The 23,943-nt window shown below is 40.0% G+C and overlaps 1 protein-coding gene and 2 long non-coding RNA genes across 4 annotated transcripts in view; 2 read left to right on the plus strand and 1 right to left on the minus strand.

Moving 5' to 3' along the window:
* Window positions 1-17,728, minus strand: TSPAN13 (tetraspanin 13). Its single transcript, XM_064676021.1, has 6 exons — window positions 17,599-17,728; window positions 4,629-4,796; window positions 3,543-3,623; window positions 2,600-2,713; window positions 2,178-2,288; window positions 1-1,012 (listed from the first exon to the last, which is right to left on the minus strand). Exons 1-6 carry the CDS (start codon window positions 17,659-17,661, stop codon window positions 938-940), a joined length of 612 nt encoding a protein of 203 aa, XP_064532091.1. The 5' UTR covers window positions 17,662-17,728; the 3' UTR covers window positions 1-937.
* LOC135424605 (uncharacterized) overlaps window positions 17,725-23,943 on the plus strand; it is a 16,251-nt gene continuing 10,032 nt past the window's right edge. For both annotated transcript variants that reach the window (XR_010435279.1, XR_010435281.1), the window contains exons 1-2: window positions 17,725-17,812; window positions 21,932-22,054. This is a non-coding gene — a long non-coding RNA (uncharacterized LOC135424605). The remainder of the gene's footprint in view (window positions 17,813-21,931; window positions 22,055-23,943) is intronic.
* The window catches only part of LOC135424620 (uncharacterized), a 4,074-nt gene continuing 2,209 nt past the window's right edge, over window positions 22,079-23,943 (plus strand). Inside the window, exon 1 of the long non-coding RNA XR_010435284.1 lies at window positions 22,079-23,824. This is a non-coding gene — a long non-coding RNA (uncharacterized LOC135424620). The remainder of the gene's footprint in view (window positions 23,825-23,943) is intronic.

Below are 23,943 nucleotides of genomic sequence, written 5' to 3' on the forward strand. Positions count from 1 at the left end.
TTTGTTTGTTTGTTCTTTCTTTTTTACACATCATTCAATCTCTCATGAAATCAAGACTGTTATCTGGATGACAGAGAAATATACACTGCTGAGTTATTACAACAATAATTTTACACCATCCAAAAAAAGTAACTGTACAACAACTTTCCAGACATCAAGTTTCTTACATCAGAGATGACAGACATTGATTCCAACATTGATTGTGCAAATACCAGACTTCATTCACTTGTCAAAGAAAAAAAAGTTTCAAGTTAATCAGCTGCAGATTACATTCTCCTGGTTTTCTTCATTCATTGTTCTCGTAGTGACAATATCCATTAAAATTATTTTTTATTCTCAACAAAATTCTAAAGCTACAGAAAGCCTAAACAAACAGGGAAGGGGAGGGGTGAAGACTACAGTAGTCATTAACATACATGTATGTGCACTACAGAAAATAACATCTTTAGCTTCTATTTTTACCTTAACAGGAAAATGGAGACAAAAAAGTTTACTAGAGTTCATCCTAAAACCTAGGCAAATCATACCCAACCATCCACCATACATTTTTATCATTTTAATGAGAATTCATGTGAATTTTTGTAATCAGTGAATACAGCAGAAAATACTTCTGGGGTTTTTTTGACACCAGATAAGCCAGTAGTGCTATAAAACTCACTGTTTAGAGTTCACTGTATCAATTAACAAAGTCTCAAGAGAGTTATTTAACCAGCAGTTAAACTCTGCCCAGCTACTGAATGCACCCATCTACTTTAAGATAGAGATTCTTAGAAGAAAAATAGCGGAAATTAAATATGAAAACTACACATTTCTTATGGAAATTAAATTTTATTTTGGGTACACGTAGAATTCCTATTATGAAGAAATATCAAACTATGGAGAATCAGTATTTTTAAGTAGAGGGTGCAGAGAGAAGATTCAGTCCTTTATAAGCTTATCAAAGAAATGCACTAGGGTTTGCACGGGGATCCTTTTGGTTCCTGTATCTATAAGTCAGCCAGACTCCCAGAATCTGAAAATAAAAACCAAAGATATCATTAAGCAGAGGCTCTCCACCTCATCTTCTATCAGTTTTACAAAATTTGTTTTAAACACAAGTTTAGGATATTTTACTGCTGCTAAAACTGTACAGCCACACACCAGCTTTCTCAGTTAGAAACAAGAATGCACCTTATCAGAAAAAAATTCATTCCTGGCAACAGAGAGAACAACAAAACAAAAAAGCCAACACTGTATCCACAATGCAATATAAAATATTACCTATAGTTATGTCTAGAGTTAAATTATTCTTCCCCTTCCCCAAATGATCAGTATTCACAAATCTGTTTTTAGTATAATGATAAACAAATCCTCCAAATTGTTTCATTTTACAGTTACCACTTAACAAAAGTTATTTTTCTCATGTATTATTAAATCTTGACATTTCCCCAACCGCATCCCTCCTTCCCAGCAGCTTCACTTTTTTTTAGTAGGGAAATTGAGGGCTGATATCAGAGTGATTCTGTATAAGTTGCTGTATCTCTCTGGTTGCTGTACTATCTACAAACCTTCTAAAAACTGCACTATGCAGCAGGAGGAGTATTTTCACATGCTCTACTATGGGGTCACAAAAGACATCCTCTGAGGATTTTTATACACTAATCAATAAAGCAAGTTATGTATCATCATGGTACTAAAGGAAAGAATCAAAGACCTTTTTTATTTTAACCTGCTTTTTCAATTCACTCATCCTGCAACTCTATCTTTGCACTACAGGTGGCACCAAAAAAAAAAAAAAATCCTCAAAGCCTATGTGTCTGGGTGAGAGGGGAGTAGGTGGGAAGAAGAGGGAACAAGGTAAATAAAGCAATGGCACTCTTTTTATTACTGTTGGAAAACAGTAAGCCTGAATAACTAATTTTCTGAAAAACTTAAAACTTCACAGCACCACATTTGAACACTGCCATTTGTTGCCTAAATAACAGAGTTGCAAGAACATCTAGTGCTGAAAAAAGACAAACCTTCCTTCTGGCAGACTTAAGAGAGCTGATAGCCTTGAAAAATTTGACCTAATAAATTATTTGACTCCTGAGATAGGACTGAAATTTCCTCTAATAAATCCCCTAAAATTAAGTGTTTCACAAAACAAAGTCTTAAAAGTCAGGGAAAAGCACTCCATTTTCTAACCTCCTACTCACCTCTGTGAAACTGAAGAAAAGTCCTATGCCTCCGACAAATCTCAGCACCATTCCAGAATATTCCTCTATTATTGGTGCACATGGTTTACACTGGAGAGTTCTAAAACAATCCTGTAGCAGATACAGAGAATTTCACTCCATTTTCTGATGACCCTTCATTGACTGAAAGCATCTAGTTTGCTCTAGAAGAGACTGCTAGCCATGGACAAACTCTAACGGTTTTAAAAGGCTCCCAAAAAGCAAGCAACCTTTGCAGGGTGCTCTGTGATTGTCTTTCCAGTAAATTACCAGAAGAGCTCAGTATCACTTTAACAACTATTTTACACATTTGTTAAAAGGCTGCTGTCTGTAACTATGAAAACAGTTGAAAATTTTGAACACAGTATGAAAATGTTATGTTTTTTCAAACTTGAAGAACTTACAGCTGCACAGGTTTCATTCAGATGAAAAGCTCTAAATCCACAACAATTCAGATTTCTCTCAATATCTGTTCTTGCACTGTTGGTGTTATTCCATCCCACCTCTAGCAGTTCACTCTAGAAGGCATAAACAAATACATATATTAGTTGAACTGTTCTGCACTGCAAACCAATATGAGGCCAAGTTGATAATGCTCTAACTAAAACCTTCAGATATTGATGCTTAACAGGATAATATACTAAAAACTACCTGAGTGCCCAAACAGCCTGCGTAGCTAATGAAATAACAGCACCTAACAGCAGCACATCCATGGGTATAATTAATTTTCTTTCTTTGTTTTTCCTAAACCCAACAAGAGCACTAGTAATGAGACATGCAATGAATTTAACTGGGACTGCTCAGACTTTAAACAAAAAAAAGCCGATTATTCAGTCACTGTACCTTTGCCCACCCCTTATGCAGTAAGAATTAAGTCTCATACCACATGGAAGACTGTTTTACTCTCATACATAAGGGTCACCTCTGTTCCTAATGCAGTTACAACCTTTTCAGTTACACAAGAAGAATTCAGTGGCTTTATCACATTTTCATTATAATTACTGTAGATTTCATTAGCTTATCTTAAATTGCTGAACACATGATATATTCAAGATACCATGCTGCTATACCTGTGACCATAAACCTAGAAAAGAAGCTTAAAATTAAATCAATTTAAAACAAAAAAAAAATCTGAAAGTCATTTTAGGACCCAGATGTATTTCTTTCCAGGTACCAGAGCCAAGCACTGACCAAAGTCTAGTCTTTAAATAATAGGATAATGCTGATTTTCTTCAAATGTGCTCTCCCCATTTTGTAAAAGACTATATACAAAGATGTGTCCCTGTGTACATATGTATTTATAGTATTATGCTATAGATAAACTGAGAAATCAAGACACTTTCTTACCTGCTGGTCCTTGTTTAGTGCCAAACAGGCACAGGAGACAGAAAACTGGACAATAAAGACTAGCAGAAGAATAATCATGTACTGGAAACAGTAGTTAAGGATATACTCTCAAATTAATTTTGCTTTTATAACATATACACCTAATGGTATTCAGTATTTCACTGGGTAAGTCTTTTGACACAAAAAAACTATAGAAGCAAATTCTGGCTGGATGTGGAAAATAATGTTCCCAGAACTCAATTACCATATATTGTCCCTTTTTGGCTACTCCTACACATAGCTGGTATTGCCAGGTTAGATATTTCTTGCCTAGCAAGAAAACATCAGCAGAGAGGTTAATAAGAGGAGCTTTGAGAGGAGAATCTACAGCCAGTTCCTCCAGTTTTAGAGACTCATGTTGTCATTTCAAAATATTTCACTTAAATAAAGAAAATATTTTTCTGGGTGTTGCATGTTCAGAACATTTCTTTTCAATTACATAGTCTTGTAATTAATTACAAAAAATAACTTTAGCCTAGGTTTTAAAAAAAAAAAAAAGCTAAGAGTTGGTCTTGGAACACAGCCTCACTCACTTTTGTACTATTGCATCTGAAAACAATATAAAACAAAAAGAATAAACTTTGACATTAAAGATCACACTTTGAAAGTTGGGGATCACCTTCACAATTTGGTTGCTGTGCTCAGAGGCATATACTTACCTCACACAATTAAGCTGTCTGTAAAGTGGAGGTCAGTACTCTTTCATAGACCACAAACATTAAACATTAACAGTTCACATACTTTAGCTCTGGGTAGGACTGAGCACACAGTAAGAGGCACCTGTGACAATATCAGCCACCATAAAGAGCTGTCAAAAAATTACAACATATGAATGCTATCTTCAGAGCACAGAAAAGGGAGAAAAAAAGGAAGCTGAAATAAAGTTAAACAGGAAGGAAGTCTAATTTAGACTGTACTTGACCAAAGTAAGATTGTGAATTTCTGTTCTGTTTCTGAAGCACATTTCCCATCAGTCTCAGCTGACCGAGCAGGTTGTTTACATGGCTTGAACCAAGCTGCAATCAATGCAATGCATCAGAAGGATACAAAGAATAGCAATACTTGATGATGTTTCACCGCACCGATCAATCCGACTAAGGCAATAAAGAAGAGGAAGACTCCTACAGCAATTACCACTCCTACAACCCGGAAACTAGAAATGAGGCCAAAGCCGATTCCCCATGCCGCAATTCCAATCAGCAGCAGGCTCACCAGCTGGAGGGAAGAGAAAACACAAAGTTAGTCTATGTATTAAAAGAGGTTTACATTAAAGTTGTTAGTAGAAAGGCACAATGTTTCTTTCCAGTGCAAAGAGAAGAAGCACAACCCTAAACAAACCAACCTTCCACTTCATTGCAGAGGTAATTTCAGTTCCAGATGTTTTAAGGCACACATATTCTTCAATACTGTTGATGTGGGACTGTAACAATTTAATCTACCTACAAGTCAAGCCATGTTGCACTATCTGTGACTGACTAGAGACACTAACCGAAATCATAACATAACAAATAAGCTAAAAATCATCGGTTTTAATTCTACAGTTGAATGAGAATGAAAATTCCAGATGTTTGTGAAACTTAGGCAGTGTATTTAAAGAAAATGGAATTTACAGCTTCGCAGCTCTGGATGCGTAAAAAAGTGCTCTTTGCCAAAGCTAACTGTAATGGGGTATACAGCTCTATTAATGAACTGGGGAAGTCTTCACACAGTTGATGATTTAACACAACAGGTAACACGGTCACATAAAAATACTTTTTAGATCTGCAGTAAAATAATAAAGGTGCCTTGTCTCTGCTACATATTTCTTCAAGAAAACAGTTGTACTATTAACCCAATCCTATTTCAATACCCAAAATACTTATGCTGTTTCCTTCCTTTTAAAGATGGTATTCGGGGAAGGCAGGCTTAATCGGTTGCTGTTAGTTCACTGGGATTTATTGTTTATATGGGCAGGAAGCTCCAGCCTTTCCTGTTTCCATGCCAAAAAACACAGAAGCAAAAAAAAAAAAAAAATCTGAGATGAAAAGCTGAAGAGAAATCTGTAATGAGGTACAGCAGGAGTGAAGCAGCAGACAAAGCCAACCCAGATGTCCAATACACTCTCTGGTTTGAAAGAGACCTATGTGTAACACATCACTCACTACACTCTCTGTTAAATGACACCAATTTAATATGCAAGTTTTAACTTTTTGGAACTCTGACCTCATAAAAAATATCCAGAAGTTGTATAATTATTTAAAAAAAAACCAAACCCCCCAAAAAATAAAACAGTAAGTGCTTAGTCTAGTCCAACTACTTGGCTTTATTTGATAACAGATGTAGAGCAAGCACTTGTACCTGCTCACTGGTTTCCATTCAAACAAGGCATATCTCATGACATTTTATTGCTTACCTAGAGGTGGGGGAGGAGATTTCCAATTTATCATTTCAGTATACTTACCCTACAGCTGGGCTTTTCTGTTGGTTTTAATGCCAAATACACCCACATATTTTTCAGTTTAACTACATTTTAGAAGACTGAAGTATGCAATGCTGCTTTTGAAACATAGAAATCTAGGATAACATCAGGAAAGCTAGTAAAACAAGTAGAGATGCTCATCAAGATCAAAACCCAGGGGGTGGGGATTTTTGTGTGTTCACACAGCAACACATCTCAAAAAACTTTTTACCAAATGCCAGTAATCCACAAAAGAAATTAAAGGGTCTGCAAGAACAAAAGTAGGATATTTGTCAGACCTACACTTCTCTCAATACATGAAGAGACAAAAAAAAATTCAAAGGAATTGTTCACTACTAGCAGAGTTTTGGGATTATTTCACATTTGTTTCTCTTAAACAAAACACCTCAATTACCATGTTTATTTAAAACCAAAACAACAGGCCAAAGTGTCATGAATCAAAATTACAGAGGAGGAAGAAAAAAACCAAAACAAAGCATCTCAGCTCTGACACACATAAATTTTCTGAATCCATTTTGCACAAGGCTATAAACTTTCTGATGTTAGTACACAAAAAATTAGCCTTGCTAAGCAGACAGTTATATGCAAGACCTGCCTGTTCCCATCTATGCCCATCCACTTTATTTCAGTGTCTCATTTCACCGGCAAGATTTATTTTTCCACGTAAGCACCAAAAACAAGCAAGCAACAAAAGAAATTCCATAACTCAACTTCAAATCAAAAAAATGCTGACTGATGTCCCATGCTCTGCATCAACTTCTAAGCATTGAACTTGCATTGCCATTACACAGCTCTTCAAACTGTTATAAAAAACCTCAAAGGCAATGTCAAATTTCAGTTTATTTCACAAAGACCAGATGAAACTTTGTTCCTAATGACTTTCACCAATACTTTTCTGACTGAGCTGAATGTAAACCTTTACTTTTGACCAATTTATCTCCAGGATACCAAAACATGTTCAGTTCTTCACTCATCTGATAAGAGGTCCAAAACAATCAGATGAAACTAGTTTTATTCTTAAAATACTGGAATTAAAAGAAGAGACAGAATCTGTGCCTATAACACCTACTGGATAAACACAGTGCATGAACTACAGGGTACCAGTTCCTTCTTGCTGCTGTTACTCATCTCATCTTATAGTAATCTGATGATATGTGCATGAAATTAGTCATATGACACTAGAAGTTATTACCTTGACCCCCTGGCACAAAAAGCTTTTCTGGTAGGAACAGTCACATACAGAATTGAGACCAGCTTTGGTTTTCAAGTGGAAAAAAAAAGCATCTCTGTTTTTTAAACACATTATTGAACCCCAAATATTCAGGAATCAGTTAAATGGCTTTGAAAAATAAAGTAACATAAAATAGTTTAGTTTTCCTTTGGATCACATTAAAGTTTTAGAGCCATCAGTTTCCTTTTCAAGTGCTACCTCCATAACACCAAGTCTGTATTTTTTCTTCTTTCACTTCACAAAGTTGTCCAATTTCTTAAAAAATCTGGAAATTCAGTGTGATCACAGACCTGTGCTACTGGTCCCTGGTTGAAACTATATGAAAATGCTGTATCCAGTTAGGCAGACCCATGATATGGATCAAAACCATTATTGGTTTTGCCACTTGAAATCATGGAAAATTGACTCTGTGTTTCAAAACTGAAATGGAGACTGCAGGTTTACAAACCATTCCAGAAACGGATTCAATATTAAGTTCCTGACTCCTCCATGTGTTGACTGAAAGATGACATTATGGTTATTCTCTTATTATCAGGTTTGGAATGGACTATATGACTGTTGAGCAATAACTCTAGATATAGTTTTATAATGCCATAAGGTGAAAAACTAAAGTAAACGCACGCAACTACAAACAGGAAAAATGTCTTAAGTTGTTTTGAGCACAAGTTTTACAAGTCTGTAAAACAATGCAAGGCTCATAGCATTAGACACTGTTTAACCACTAGAAATGACTATTCAACAGTGCTTATTCCAGTGTTTTGACACGAAAGGATTTAAATGCAGTATTTCTAAAAGTGAAGCTGCTAAGACTTCATAGTAAAACATACGTGAAACAAAGAGACTCTAACTACTAATTTTGGGCTGGAAGTCAGCTTAAAGAAGACAGAAGCTTTCTATCAACCTGCACATCAGGAAGTCTTCCTTCATCCCCATATCACCATTGGCCAATCAGAGCTCAAATCAGTCCAGCAGTTTAATTACCTAGGTAGCCTCATCTCCTCGGATGGTAAGATTGACAGAGATAGACAACAGGGTAGCAAAGGCATATAGTGCCTTTGGAAAACTCCATAAAAGAGTTTGGCGAAATAAACACCTGAAGAAAAGCACAAAGATCAGTGTTTACAGAGCCATTGTGCTGTCTACTCCTTTAAATGGGTCTGAATCATGGGTCATCTACTGCCACCACCTGCGACTCCTAGAACGCTTCCATCAACGCTCCCTCCGTACAATCCTAAACATCCACTGGTCAGATTATGTGACCAATACATCTGTTCTAGAAAAAGCAGCAGTCACAAGTATTGAGGCCATGCTGCTGAGAACACAGCTGCGATGGGCAGGACACGTCTCCAGGATGAAGGACCACCGCCTCCCTAAGATCGTGCTCTATGGTGAACTTGCCACCGGCTGCTGTAAGAGAGGAGCCCCGAAGAGGAGATACAAGGACTCCCTGAAACAACATCTCAGCCTTGGCCACATTGATCTTCATCACTGGTCTACTCTGGCCTCCAGTTGGGAGGTCTGGAGACACACTATCCATAACGCTGCTGCTTCTTTTGAGAACGCATGCAGGATCACTCTCGAGAAAAGACAATGCAGAAAGAATCGTGTCTTGCTGATGATACCACCTAAAGAGTCTTTCTGCTGTGCCTTTTGCAACTGGACTTGTCTATCTCCCATTGGCCTTTTTAGCCACCAACGTGCTTGTAACAAATGTGGGTAGAGCCCTTCCCAAATCTTTGTTCGTGAAGCCTAGCCATGAATGTAATGTATATTCTAAATGTACAAGCTTTACCTACATACAAAAAGGTCATATATTTCCACTAAATAAGGGGAAAAGGACTCTCTATGGAGCTTTTGAATGTCACATTTTATTTTACTGAGACCGCATTTCACAGCACCAGAAGTCCCTCAAAGTAATCAGTCTCATCTTTGGAAGACTGAAGTACATGTGAAACTCCATTTTACCTATAAGAATTTACAAACATAAAGCTAGCTTTGGTTACAAACACTTCAAATATTTGCTTGATATATCTACCAGAAATAAATGAAATCACAGTCCAGTTTTTAGTGATTAGGGCTGATCCAGTTTCCCACAGGAGTCTCACTACTAAGTGGAAAAGGCATGGGTTGGAGAAATGGCCTGTTACACTGGATGGCAACAGGGACTGCCAAGCTTAAAGGGCAATAATGGCTCTGCATCCAGCTGGTAGAGGGTAAGAAGCACCACAAGGGCTGATACTGTGACCAATATTATACAGTATCTTCATCAACAACCTGAGCATAAGACAAAATGAATCCTAAGAAAATTTGTGGATGATACTAAACAAGGAAGAGGGACTGACAACTCAGAGGGACCTTGATAAACCCAAGGAATAAGCCAACAGGAATCTCATGAAGTGCAAAATTCTGCTCCTGGGGTGCTTCAGTGGAGCCTGGAATCAGACTGGTTGAACAACAGCCTTACTGAGATAGATCTGGAGATCAAACTGGTTGCCGAGTACGAGCCAAGAGTCAGCTCTCACTGCAAACAGGGAAAGCCAAGGAGTGCAATCAAAGGAAACTCAATGCTAGTGAGACTGAAGCTCAAATACTGTGTTCTATTTCAAGCCTCCCAGGTTGAAAAGGAATTTGAGAGCCTGGTAAGAGTCAAGAAAATGGCCTGGAGCCTTGAGGATGAGAAGCAGGTGATGGAGCTGGGTTTGTTCAGCCTGACAAAGAGGCAGCCTAGGGATAATCAAATAGTAACTGAAGCTGCAGGCACACTACAAAAACCATGGAGGCAAACTCTTCTGGGTATCACAAGTAACAGCTTGGGAGGTTCGGACTGGACATCAGAAACATTTGCAAGGTGGTTTGGTGCCTCACTCAGAAAGCTGATAATCTGTGTTCTAAGAGGTTTACAAGATTCCACAGACTATGCCACAGCTGGCAAGACAGTGTTATTCATAAACCTGCTCTGAGCAGGAGCCTGGACTGATAAGCCTCAAAAGTCCCTTTCAACCAACACTCCCACACATCACAGCCAGCTTTTCCACATGGAGACTCTGCCACTCTCCACATCAAAAATCAAAGTTTCAACAATCAGATAAGAGATGGATTTAGCACTGACAAAGGACTGTTCTGTACCTTCTAGCTCACTACATAGCTCCTACATCCTGTATCAACAAAGCACCTTCTTACAATGAAAGGAAGTCTTTCAATAAAAGAGCAATGAATGATTCTCCAGAAGTACTTACACACCTTCAAAAACACAACTACAAGTCTTGTTCTCAGAAGTGATTTAAAAGGTCATATTCACTTAAGGCACGTTCACATAGAAAACCAACAGGTATTAAGAGCAAAAGAATTTATAATAATCTCAAACTGGAGTAATTTGTGTATAGGATGATGCTGCAAGAACATACCGTCCACAAACCAAAAAAGCAGCACAGAGCCATGGGAAGCATATGCATGTGGAGGGGTGACAGTATTTTAAAAATTTAACATCCTCATTTACTATATACTATCTCCTTCATCAATATAAACCCTAGCAACCTTACTTAAAAAGCACACATGCAAATACAGGTAAACACATTCATATAAACTCATAAATTTGAAATTAAGAAAATGCTTTACCAGAACAAACCTACAGGTAGCACAAATCCTAAGTGAAGATCAGTAGTTTTCCACATGAGACAAGAGTATTTCTTCCTTGGAGTCAAAAAAAAAAAGAAAATCAAGCATATTGTCATTAGACAAAATGTTACTACCATGTCAGTATCTGTACAGGGAAGATTTTAAGGACTGTAAGTTGAAGATGAGAGGAATGGAGCAGACTCCACTTTCGGGGATTTGCTTTTTTTTTTTTTTAAAATACAGATATATACAAACATTTGAACTTCAGAGATGTTTCAAAAATAACAACAAATCTAATAAATCTCCTAATTTGCTACACTCTTTAAATTCAAGTTCACTTGTGCACATAGCTGCCCGTTTCCTCACTCCTAGAAAAAATGTATTTCTCTTCACACATACCCTTTGTATACTTATGTACAAGCTTACAGTCTAAATTACAAAAAGAAACCAAGATATCAACACATGATTTCTCCAGACAATGCCACTGAGAAACAATTCAAATGCTAAAACCACTTCCTCCTTCCCACAACAGTAAGCCACCAGAAAATCTGCTGTTTTGACTAACTGGCAACTTCTTGATATTTCAACTAGCTTGGATTGCTGGTTAGGAAGGAAGTCATATGCAGAAGTTCATGTTCCCACTGCTTTCTTACAGCTTCAGCCCAAGGAGGTAAAAACCGCATTTCAGAATTTAAATTTCATGAAATACTGACTCACCATTCCCAGGTAATGAGATTAGATAGCATTTATACTGGTACCAACAATGGAAATATTTACAGAATAGCTGTTAGGCTGGATACAGAACAGGAACTAAACCCAGAAAGATTACACAGATGATGAAATACATCCTCCCTAACCTCCCTCTCCATATGAACGTGTAAGTTCATATTTCACTACTTTTAAGGAAGCTTTAAAGCTTAAACCTCAAATGGCATATATATTGAAAGTAGAGCTGTTTCCACCACTCTCCCCTTCAACTTGGCCGTTTCTGCACAGCCATAGAGAATCAATGAGAGAACAGAGAAGACAATTCTGTTTCCCTGCACTTCTTCATCTAAAAACATCACATTAAAACAGGCAAACAACAGTATATGGTGGTATATCTTCAGCAAGTTAAGACTAAGTTAAAATGGTTTCTATCACAGCTGTAAGCTACTTCACCTGTAAGCAACTTTATCTCCTTACAGTATTTCTTCAGCTCTATTGCAAGGAAAAGGAAAGCTTTGGTATCTCCAAAGGGTTTCTAACAGAAAGCAAAATCTACTACACAACTTACTTAAAAGAAGAGTGACCAGTAGTCTGGTTACTGAACAACCTTGAGACACGAAGTGTGAAAAAGCAATTTATGTGAAAGGCAGCATTCCTGACTCTTATCACAAAAGCCTGTTCTTTCAGTTTCAGGCCTAGTAAAGAGTTATGTTATTGGCCATGTAACTACTTTCATGCTATAATGTCAGTGAAATTTAACCGTTTAATATTCCCTGGTCTGTGGAAACGAAAGCTTTTCACTAAGTAACAAGAACAACTGTCTCCTAAAATGTTTACTTGCGTTTTCGTATTTGTTCGTTGCTTTTTAAGAGGCTGCAAAATGTTTTCACGAAGTCTGATGGTCCCCCGGATCCTTCTTCCATACATATATCTCCCTCAAAACAAAAACAACACTACAAAGAACACAACTAATGATGTAACTACAAGGCTACTATAGGGCGCTCAAAGGGCTTTTCAATAACTGCCCTGGTTTCAAGGTGTCTCTCATCTGCACCACTCGGCTGAAAAGATCAGCAGTATCAAACTGCTGAAAAGATCAGCAGTATCAAACCATACCATGCTCCATATTGCCTCCTTCTCTGTGCCCTGTCATTCTCCTGTTCCTTCCCTAAGGGCAGTCTGCCTTCATAGCTCTAAATGCTACTGTGCACTGTGTGCAAGACAAGTGAGAAACCAAAACCCACTCCTGAGTCTACAGACTCAGCACACAACTCGATTCTGAGATGCCACCACAAACTGTTGTCACTTTGGCTATAAGATGACACATGGTATAGCTGAGGGGATTCCCAAGGCAGAGGCAAAACATTTCCCAATATGGATTTGTAATTTTGCTGTACTCTTATGTGTTCTCAAGTGTGAGCATAGAAACCTTTCCAAAACGCCAAGGAAAACAAAAACCATCAACCTTCCTTGCCAAATACCTGGCAGCTTCTGTACCACTGTTTTATTTACATGTCCAGGCTCGATAGCACAGCTTATACTGCCACCTTCAACCCGTCCTTGAGAGCAACAGAAATGGCTCCAAGGTAACCTGCCCCATTTGCTGAGCATCCAGTCATGATGCTGAGCTAGACCAGCACAGCACTGGCTGGTGCTGGGGCAACCTTTTGATGCTGAACTCCTAAATGCTGACTGCAGACCGTCAGACAGAGCAAACAGCAGCCTATTTACTTCTTACAGCCAAAAGCAAACTTACACAAACCAAAACAGAACTTCACTCAGAGATCACAGATCCACTTACCACTGTGAAAGAAACTGCCACTAGAGGCAAGAACTGCGTTTCTCTTATTCCTGGCTGCCTGTACCTGGCTCCATGTAGCCACCACATTAGTCAGGAATTATGAGATAACACAGAAGACAGTCACACTCTCTATCCCCAGGAAAATCCAGATGTTCACCCTGCCTCTTAACACCAGGTTTCCCCTATGCAGCAAAAAGATGAAGAAGACAGATTTGCACGGAAGATGTAACATGGTCACTCGTCTGCATTAGGAACTCTGCATGTAAGACAAACATTACAAAAAACCCTATGAATTAAAAACTCTATTAAAATCTTCAAGACCAGGTTGGCTGGAGCTTTCAATAACCTGGTCTAGTGGAAGGTTCCTGCCTATGGCAGGGGGATTGGATCTACATGGTTTTTAAGGTCCCTTCCAACCCAAAAAAAGTCTATGATGCCAAGCACACGTTGTGTGACAATCTGAGAATTTCTGTACTCATGTTTGCATATTCCAATAATACCAGTAAAGCAATTTTGATAAAGAGGGCATAAGGCACACACCCAGAGAACAAGAGGCAGTGATGGGGGAAAAAAAAAAAAAAAAAGAAAAAACCAAACTTCCAAGCACAATGCTTTGACAATGGATGCAAAAACCAGGACACTTAATAGGCAAATAAAAAAAGAGTTTCAGAGAGCAAAGTAATATAAAAAGAAAATTACTTTGATAAGTTACTTTCTAGCATCAAGAGGAAATGTGGATGCTTTTGGAGGATGAGCTTTGTGCTAATAAAAATGGTATTCTAATGGTAAAGGTACCACACATTTTACTTTAAGTCAAGTGGCTGCTCTAGGTATAAGAAAAACTGAAAGCCTGCTCATCAAAACAAATATGTTTACATACTGAAACAAACATTTCATGTTTGGTGCTGCAGCAAAAATTAAGTAGTTGCTTGGGTGACAAAACCAGCACACAACATTCAAATGAACTGTATTTTTTTAATATATATTTAAATATTTAATCTTGTGGCCCACCTACCACTTCAATCTTTCACCACTAGATAGGACTTGGGAATCTCCCTTTCCTCTCTGAAAATCTGATCTGAAATTGGATATTAACTGTTCACACTTAAACACAATTACTGAAGACTTCCTTGGAAGGAACATTGTCCTGAAATCCTTGTCTGGTTAAAGTGAGCAAATATCTACTTAAAGTGAGCATCTAGAGTTCTCATACCTGGAAGATTAGAAGTCTTTAGCTGCAAATACATCCTTGAATTTGGATTAATTTTGCAGACAGGCATTTTTAGCAATTTGTATAGATTTTCCATTTGATGAGAAATGTAGATATGACCAAATAAATAAAGACAAAATTGCTCAGATACCCAAAACTATTATTTTAAAGGTCCTTGTATACAGACAGTTCTTCCATGTAAGGCTTTATTCCAGCACTATATGTCATTATATGCACAGAGTCAATAAACAGGCTCAATTATTTTTCTTTACTCTTCCTCTACCCATAAGGAACCATACTGAAGTCAGCAAGGCCCAGTATAATGCCAGAATATAAAATAAATTTAAAAATAGAATCAGGGCTTAAGGACATTAACTTAATCCAGAGAAGAACCAAAAGTCATCAGCAAAGTAACATCTGAAAAAAACATTAAGTGAGCAATAAGGTTACTGGGTTTCTGGTTTCTTGCCTTAAACCAGTAACTTATTACTGCCAGGAGATATATTTTTACTGATGTACTACTATAAAAAGTAAAACAAGACAGCACTTACAAAAACAAAAAAAAAAGAAAAAAAAGCTCCAATATCTAGGAGTGTTTTAAAGAAAAGCAAAATATAAGCCATAACCCCCAATATACAGTTCTGAGGTCTAATTCATTCCAAGCATGTCATACAGACATTAGTGCTCGCTACAAAAACATTTAAGAAGCGTTACCTATCCCTTCTTACACCCACTAGTCCCTTCTCACCACTTATTAGTGAATTAACATTGTTTAAAAAGATGATGAAGTTATTGGTCTGATTGCCTTTCATATTTTTTTTCCAGCTGAGAGAAGATAAGCCCATGATTCAGTGTGCTGTTGTAACCCAAGTCTTGTATTTTCAGGTTTCTGTCTAACCAAGGAACAGAGAAGCCCACACATTTTACTAGATCAACCCACCAGGCCAAGTAACCACCTTAAATATTATTTCTGCAGCTCTGAATTTAAAAGTGTTAGTCTTTTAACTTGTCTGTAACTTATAAACAAGACTAGCAATAACAATTGGATATTCCAGTAACTATCATTCAAAGAAGTCATTCCTTCTCTTCAGTAAAAATATATGTTCTGCACAGGTCAAATGACAGAATACCAAGTGACACCCACAAAGTAAATTCTACTCATCAGAGCAAGACTGAGATCACAGGTGCATTGTACAGGTATCACAGACAGAACTACAGAGGTCTGAAAGATCAACCCACCCTTGCTGAGGCCAAATATACCCAGAAGACCAGGCAGACTCCTGACACCTGGTTAATATATGGCTGTAGGAATTAAGTGATGGAGTCTTTCAAAAAAAACACCTGCTGTGCATAGGACAGTACAATGAGATTTGTGCACTTATTATACGAGAAAGATCGAGATTTCTCTCACTCTTCTGTCACTCAAGGAATAACAACAATAACAAAGGAAGTCTTGCATTAGCCCCTTGTTTACCAAAAAGTGAAATTGGGATGGGACAATCCAACTATAACCCACCCTTTGGGACGGAAAAATCCCACAAAAAGTTGATCATGATGATCAGAGTCCCTTTCAATCTGATTCTAACTTAGCTGCAATCATGAGAGTGTACATACCCTGAACTTACCTTCAGCTATAGATACCAAACAACACCATGCCTATCTGCTCACCTTCATTCTGGCTGGGGGTAGCATGGGTAACAGAAAGTATCACAGGGATTCCAGCTGACTTTTACAGTGGGTAGGCTGGGCTGCCTAAGCATGCTTTTTCAGGGACATATTCCACTCTGCAAGCTCCTTTAAGGAAAGAGGACAAGCAGTAGTGCAGCCTCTCCTACATGAAGGTTTCTGTTCTGCTCTTTCCTGAGGAAAGGGGGAGGGTCCACCTCATACACCAAAGACTATAACAACAATTAGCTATGGCTTCAGCACAGGCACTTCTACACCCATTCATGCTTCATCCTGGGGATCACCATCAGGTCCAGTAAACACCAGCTGTTCTGTTTGTTCTGATGAATGGCATTAGACCTGTTTGTTCTCCCCTCTTGCCTTCGGTCGAGGTCAGGCAGTGCTTTTGGAAAAGCACCTACAGAACTGCCCACAAGCACCCGCTGGCCCCAGTCTCAGTCTGCTGAAAGTCATCCTCAAGCACAGTTGTTAACTTGAAACTTTAGAGGACATACTACCTCTCCAGATGTGCTGTGAGAGGAAGCCATTACACTTACTCCTGTTTCTTCCTATTTCTGTGTCATTTAAAAATAGACAGTGAGGGGAAAGAAACCCACAGCTATACCACAACTGGAGATTTTATTCTTCTCTGTTGAAAACAGGTCCTCCAACATGCTGGAACAAAACCAGGCACCTGTCTGGAGCTCCTCAGCAGGTCAGTTATTTCAGTTTAACATACGACTTTTTCCCTCCCTCTCACGTATGTTCCCACCACCCAAAGCAGCCGGACTTTGTTGCTACCAGGGCTATCCCAGGGGACAGCGGAGGGGGGGGGGGGGAAGCCTCGGGGCCTTGTGACTAACCGAGCTGCACTTATGTCGGCGCTGCTCCCTGGCTGAGGAATAACAAAACAAACCCTTCTCTGCCTCACGCCTGGATTGCTGCAGCGCCCTTTCCAGATGGAGAAAAAGGGTACGGGCGGGCCGGGCCCTGGAGCCGCTCTTTCCGGGAGATGAGACACCCCCCCCGCCGCCCCGGGCGGGCAGCGCTCCCGGACCGCCCTGGATTTTGATCCTGAGAAGCCACGTCTGCGATGTGACAAAGCTCGGCCTAAGCGCTGTCACCTCCTCACGCACACCACCCCCATCCCATCCCATCCCATCGTCCCGAGACGGAGGCCGCGACCGAGCGGCGGCCGCGCCCCGGAACGCCCCCAGCCCCACAGCCACGGCCCGCCGGGAGAAGCGCGGCGAGCCTCCCCTCCCCACCCAGCGGCGGAGCGAGGGAGTCCCCGCCGGCCCGGCCCGGCGAAGCGCGGCGGGCACGCACCGTGTAGAGCAGGTTGAGTGCGCAAAGGCAGTTCTTGGAGCAGGCGAAGCCCCCGCACGCCATCGCGGCTCCGCCACCGGCTCCGCCACCGGCCCCGCTCAGCGGCCGCAGCTCCGCGGCAGCGCTAGGAGGCCGCAGCCCCGCCCCCGGCGCGCGCGGGTGCGGCCGCAGCAGGTGAGCGGCGCCCGTTGATTGGCCGCCGCCAGGCGCAAAGGTAAATGTATGCAAATGTGGGCGGTGACGTCACGCCGCCGGCCTCTCTCCGGCGGCGCCGCGATCCCGCTCCGCGATCCCGGGTGGGCCCGGCGCGTCCCCGGGGGGCGGGAGCGCGCCACGTTCCCCGCTATTGTGACGACACACGCCCGGGCCTCGCCCCCTCCGCCCCGCCGCGGCCCCGGTCCCGCCGCGCCGCCCGCCCCGCGGCCCCGCCTGCCCCGCGGCCCCGGCTGCGTGCGCTGCCTGCGAGTCGGACCGTTCTGTGCGGGACACGGGCGGTTCCTCGCGGCTCGCTCGGGGCGGCACGTACCTACAGTCGATGGCCTGTGTAATCCCGAGGAGACATCCAGGGATTTACTTGTGCAGGCCGTGAAAGTGTTCGGGAGTGCTGTTAGTTTTACCAGCTAATCACAGAATCATCAGGGTTGTAAGAGACCTTTAAGGTCATGAAGTCCAACCAGCAACCTAACGCTTCCACTGTCTGCTTATTTCTATTTTTAACATTTTTTTATTTACGTTTTTTTCTTCTAAGTCGTGTTTTCAGTGTGCTTCGTTACATGTTTAATCTGTACATTTCCTTAATTTGGGGGTTAAATGTTTTCACTTACAATTATTTCACTTTACAAAACCGTCTGTCAGTAATTTCCTGCTATTTGGTACCTAGTTCTTATTGCTGTTCTCAATAGGCTCGAGTGGTGTCCCTCTTTGCTAGAACTTTCCAAAATCCTGTCTCCACAGTCGCCATGGGCTGGGCTCTGCTGAATGATGCTTTATAATAGCTACAATAAATCTAATAACTGACAGCTATTTCAACATGGACATGTGTTGCAGGATTAATGTCCAAGACAGTTTCTTATCTTTTCTGCTGGGATTCACAAAGAGACAAAGAGACACGTGTTTCTCCCTCGGGATGTCTGTAGGGGTACATCGCACAGTAGTTTTACTTTATCAGGGTTTGGTGTCAGAGAAGAAGTTGGGATGGTCAGTTCCTAGTAAGCAGAGGAAGCTGCATCTACTTTCTGATAAATTCACAACAATTCTTAATAGGAACTTGTCATCAAAACAGTTCAAGGAGGAAATTCCAAAAGCATTTTGTTTTCTGTAATTTGGCTGGCCTTCATCTGCTAAGGGAAGCCCCAGCAGGCAAATAATCCTTGCCAACAGTGAGACAGAGAGCAGTTGAACAGCAGCTTTGTCTTTCCTAGTCTGTCATTCAGATCTTTTGTTTTTTCTTTTTTTTATTTTAAACATCTTTTTTTCATTTTCTTTGATGTTTTGCCAGACTTCTGCAATTAAATATAACACACATTTTTTTCTCATGCAATAGCAAACACTCATTTTTTTACTGATGTATATCTACCTCTCAGCTGGTAGACAGGCAACAAATTAAAATTCTCTAATATTTGTGACCACAAATTAAATCTGAATGCTCAACAGCTGCTGAAGTTTTATGTATGTTTGTTTCTAAACTTGACAGACACAGACTATCCCTGCTGCTGGAGTTTTGTGAAGTGACAGGAGGAGTTAAAAATCTGTTGGTTTTTTGGGGTTTTTTTTCACCTTGATAATTAAACTGACTTGACATTGTGGCTAATTTGGCCTATTGGAAATGCAGATTTAATGACTGGAACTACTGCCTTTACTGGTCCACGCTTCTGATCTTTTGGGCCCAAATCTGGCAGAGCATAAACCCAGTATAAAGTCATTTGGTTCAGTGCAATTTTACTGGCTGTTTTTAATTTTTTTGAAAATACCAGTTTCAGAAATTCTTTGATGTCTACTCAACATGAAAGACTATCTTGAGTGTATACCCATTCCTGAACACAAGAAACCATCAGCATATCAAATGTTTTTGTTGGATTTTGTTGCAAATGCTCACATCTAAAGTTACTGTACCATTGTTCCTTTGGTTATAGTGCTGAATTATTCAATATTATCATCCGCTGCCCTTGGTCTTAGGAGATCTCTTTCACAGTTAATTATTAAAAGATATACCTCCACTTTTTTAATTAATGCTGGTGTTTCTTATTAAGGGACCCAGCTCCTACAGCCCTTTGTGGCTGGGAAGTACCTCTTACATGTTTCCTATTTCATGTTCAGGCAGGCATCGAACCATGTCTAATGCAACTTGGTTCATACCCACCTCTGACCATAAACTCTGGGGCACAATTCAGCTGGTATAAACAATCAAAGGCTCCAATTAAGTAAATAGAGCTATGACAAATGAATGTAGCAGGGGTCTAGTTCTCCCTCTCCCACCCCCTTCCAATTTTGTTTACAAGTTATGGTACAAATTTGGATTTAGAATAATACTTTTGCTGATACAGCAGTCGTCTGTGCTGACTGCTGTAGTTTCTGATAGTGGATAGGAGTACATCTGTGCTCCCATTCCACATCAGACTTCAGCACTTAGCTTGTATTTTGGCTGGAACTAAATTGGCTTAATTCTTTTAAATGGCTAATTATAATTTGTTAGTTATGGAAAGAGTCTCCTGGAGTTGGAAGGAAATCTTTCTCCCTTTGTAGGGAAAACATAGATAGTGTTTATTTGATTTTTTTTTTCTTAAGGTTATTTAAATAGCTGGTCCAAGTGAGGATTCTAAGTGTTTGTCTCCTCAGCCTTTGTCTCTGTAGGGGATAAATGCTGCACTCCCATCTGTTACATGAATTCAGAGCTGCCAGACATAACCAAGAGCAGAATACGCCTTCTCCTTTTCTTCCCTCACTTGCTTGTTCTCTGCTTCCTTGCACAGTCTTTGTTCTCCTGACCTTCTTTGGTGTATTTCAATGGCACTGCTGGCAACAAGAGGGGCTACAAACAGCGTGAATTAGTCTTTCTTTCATGGGAAACTGCAGCAGGGGGGAGAGTACACTGGGCACTTGTAATGCTGCTGATGTGCACTTACAAGACAGTACAAAAAGTAAATGCTCCTGCAAAGGGAAAGGGGAGTGAAAACATAGAGTTACTGGGTCTCAATGCTGGCACGCTTTTTACAAGTCAGAAAAGCTTCAAATGAAGTCGTTTGGGTAGTTTACACTTCTTTTCCTGGTAAACTCACATCAGCTGCATTGGTTTTAGGAGGTTTTCTGCATGGGGCCTTCTGCTGAAACAATGTGAATGCAAACTCAGCTTGTAGGCAAATCTTTTCTGTTTCTGTAGCCTGTGAGCCCATGATTGCTGCTGGTTTCTGTTATTTATTATGTGTGTGAAATCTTAAGGTCTGTATCACTTCTGAAGCACAAGCTTGAAATGTAAAGGCTCAAATATATACAAAATTCTCCTGAAGTATATACATTGTCTTAAAATTAAGAATGTGTGACCTCCTTTCTTTCTCTCTACTATTATGGCATGTCTGAAACTGTGATTGAAACGTTGTTTGCAGAAATTGATTTTTATCACTTTATTTTTCCCAGGTTTACAATGAGTTGTTGACAGCACTTTGAGTATTTTATTTCACTCTTTGTTTTGCAAAGTCATTTTTCTTTCCCTGTTGTTTGTATGAAGTCTCTCATGCACATCAAAATCAGGGAGGGGGAAAAGAGGGTTAAAAAAAGCCAGTTGTTTCTATGAGTAGTATTTATTGTGTACAGTTGACATATTTAGATGTTAGTTTTGAGGTGAACAGTGTATACGCACAAAGGGGCAGGGTTTCAGCTGGCTTAACTTGGAGTAAATAAAGGCCTTATCTTACCTTTGCAGTTGATCATTAAAGTATGTTCCTGTCCCTGGGCCAGTTAAGTATGTCTGAAGTTTGATGACAACTGTAGAATCTGTCAGCAAAGTCTGTGAAGTAAAATGCTGGTTGTCATCAACTGTGTCTCTCAATGGATGTAGAGTTACCAAAGTCCTGTCATTTCTTGTGTCGTTGAACAGGGAAATCTGAGTCATCTCAGTCACCTGAACCCCCTCAGTTATTGAGTCATGTCAGTTAGTCACCTTAGTTGTCAGTAACCTATGACTGAATATACGGAGTCAATAAAACATACACTTGAAATGTTATCTGCAGTAACAGTCGAGATTTTTTTTTTAATTCAGCACAAATTTCCTGTGGATATACCACAGTTATTTCCTGATGTATTAGTAATGAATTGGCTGTGCCATGTTGTTTCCATGCAGTCATGACGTCCTCCCTACTTCCTGGAACAAAACCAGTTCCCAGCACTGCTGTTGCGCTTGTGCCATCCCATCCTCCACCTTAAAGAAGCCCTTTCTGGCACCAGGCAGTGAGGAATAGCATGGGTAAGTGTAGCTGTTGGATTAATCTTTGCTGTCTTACAGGTTGACACAAAGGTGTTGTGGTAGTGTTTCATGATGATCATTACAAGCCAGACACGATGGAGAGACAAGTCAAGCATACAGAATAAACTTATTTGTGTTGTTTGGATTGGAGGTACTTCTCTGCAGAGAAGAAAAAATGTACAAAATTGTTTAGCTTTTTTTTTTTTTTTTTAGTGCAGTGGAGCATTGTAGATTGAGAAAGGGAAATTAGGACAGGAAAATAGGACATTTAAGTACCGTGGCTAGGGCAATCCACAACTAGGTCAGAAATTAGCTCCTCCAAAAGCACAAAGGCATAGCACATGTTCAATTTAATAAAGGTTACAAAGGAAATAACAGTTTGTTCATCTTTGCTCTTGGAGAGACAGATAATGAATCTGTTCTTTGGCAAACTTTCTGACCAAAATCCAAATGGCATAAAGCTCCCGCATTAAGCCTGGGAAGTTAAACTGCTATTAGAAAACTACCTAGAAGAGAGACTCATTCAAGCAAAAGCAGTTACAGGCAAGTGCAAAACTGTTGCTCTGGATGGAGTGTCCAGATTTCCACTCTTGCATTTTAAGCCTTGCTTTATGATTTCCACCAGATCATGCAGTGGTTGAAAATAACATCGGAGTGTAACAACAGCATGTCTACTTGTTAATTCAGTTGATGCCCATGTCTTTTGATTGTCTCATGAATAGCACTTGCCAGACAAAATATAGGCTTGTTTTTTCCCTCTACTGTTTACAGATAGGTGAGGGGGAAAAAAACCCCAAAAGAACAAAACAAAGAGCTAAAATAGCCCCAGGACACAGACTTTAAAACGAAAGCATATTTCAGAGGTCAGCCTGCTAAAAATAGTTAAAGAGACAAATACTCATTTTATAGGTTCAGGAGCTAGGTGTTGGTATTTCTGAAGTCCTTAACTGTAGGAATCGCTTTTTGGCACATTATAATCCATTTTTAATTAAGCTTATAGAGGATGAGGATAAGGAGAGTTTGTTGCATCTAATGTATTAAAGAAACAACTAGAGGCTGAAAATACCAGTATAATGATATTTTGAATAGTAGTATACGTGAAAGGCTTGACCTAAAGCCCAGTTCTTCTGTTCAAGACCAGGATTTGGAAATGTTCTGAAATTGGGCTGTTTCTAGGGAAGTCTGGAAGAGAAAAAGGCAGAATTCTAGATCCAGGAAGTGAAGCGATCTAGTGCTTCCTGCAGACAAATCCAAACTTACTTGTCCTGTTACGTATAAGGCACTCACATGTCTCTCTGGAGAGGTGGATAACTGCTGGGAAAGTAGCCTCTGGAAGACTGTGTGTATCATACTCTGCTTTCGCAGGAAGTGGGTCAGAGCAATATGCTGGCACCTGACCCATCACCACGTCTGTTCTTCAGGTCTGAAATAAACCCAGCACACTTCAACAGCAAATATAAGTTAAGACAATAACTTTGTGATTAACAGGACATGTTAATGCTTGTGGACTAACAGTGGGGTGTAAGCAGCAGGAGAATAAATAGTTTTCAGATTAATTGCAGGTTTTTTTGGTTTTATGTTATGTCTGCTGGAAGTTCTCATTACTATTGCATCCCAAAGATTTCCTATTTATCACATTCAGGTGGAAACCATCACCCTTTGATTTTGGTTTAAAGGGAAAATGGATACCATCTGCCCAGTGCCCTCCCAGGTGATTCCCTGGGAGACTTCCAAGAAATCCTAAGAAGCAGAAATCCGAAGTCTTTACAAGTACGTAGCAGAACAGTAGAGGATGGTTTGAGCAAGACCTTGTACAGTGGAAGCATAAGGGTGGGGAGAAAAGCCAGGTGTTACAAAGGAAATCTGAGCACCAAGGCTCTGATGTAAGC

The sequence above is a fragment of the Pseudopipra pipra genome, chromosome 1 (assembly GCF_036250125.1).
Source record: "Pseudopipra pipra isolate bDixPip1 chromosome 1, bDixPip1.hap1, whole genome shotgun sequence".
NCBI lineage: Eukaryota > Metazoa > Chordata > Aves > Passeriformes > Pipridae > Pseudopipra > Pseudopipra pipra.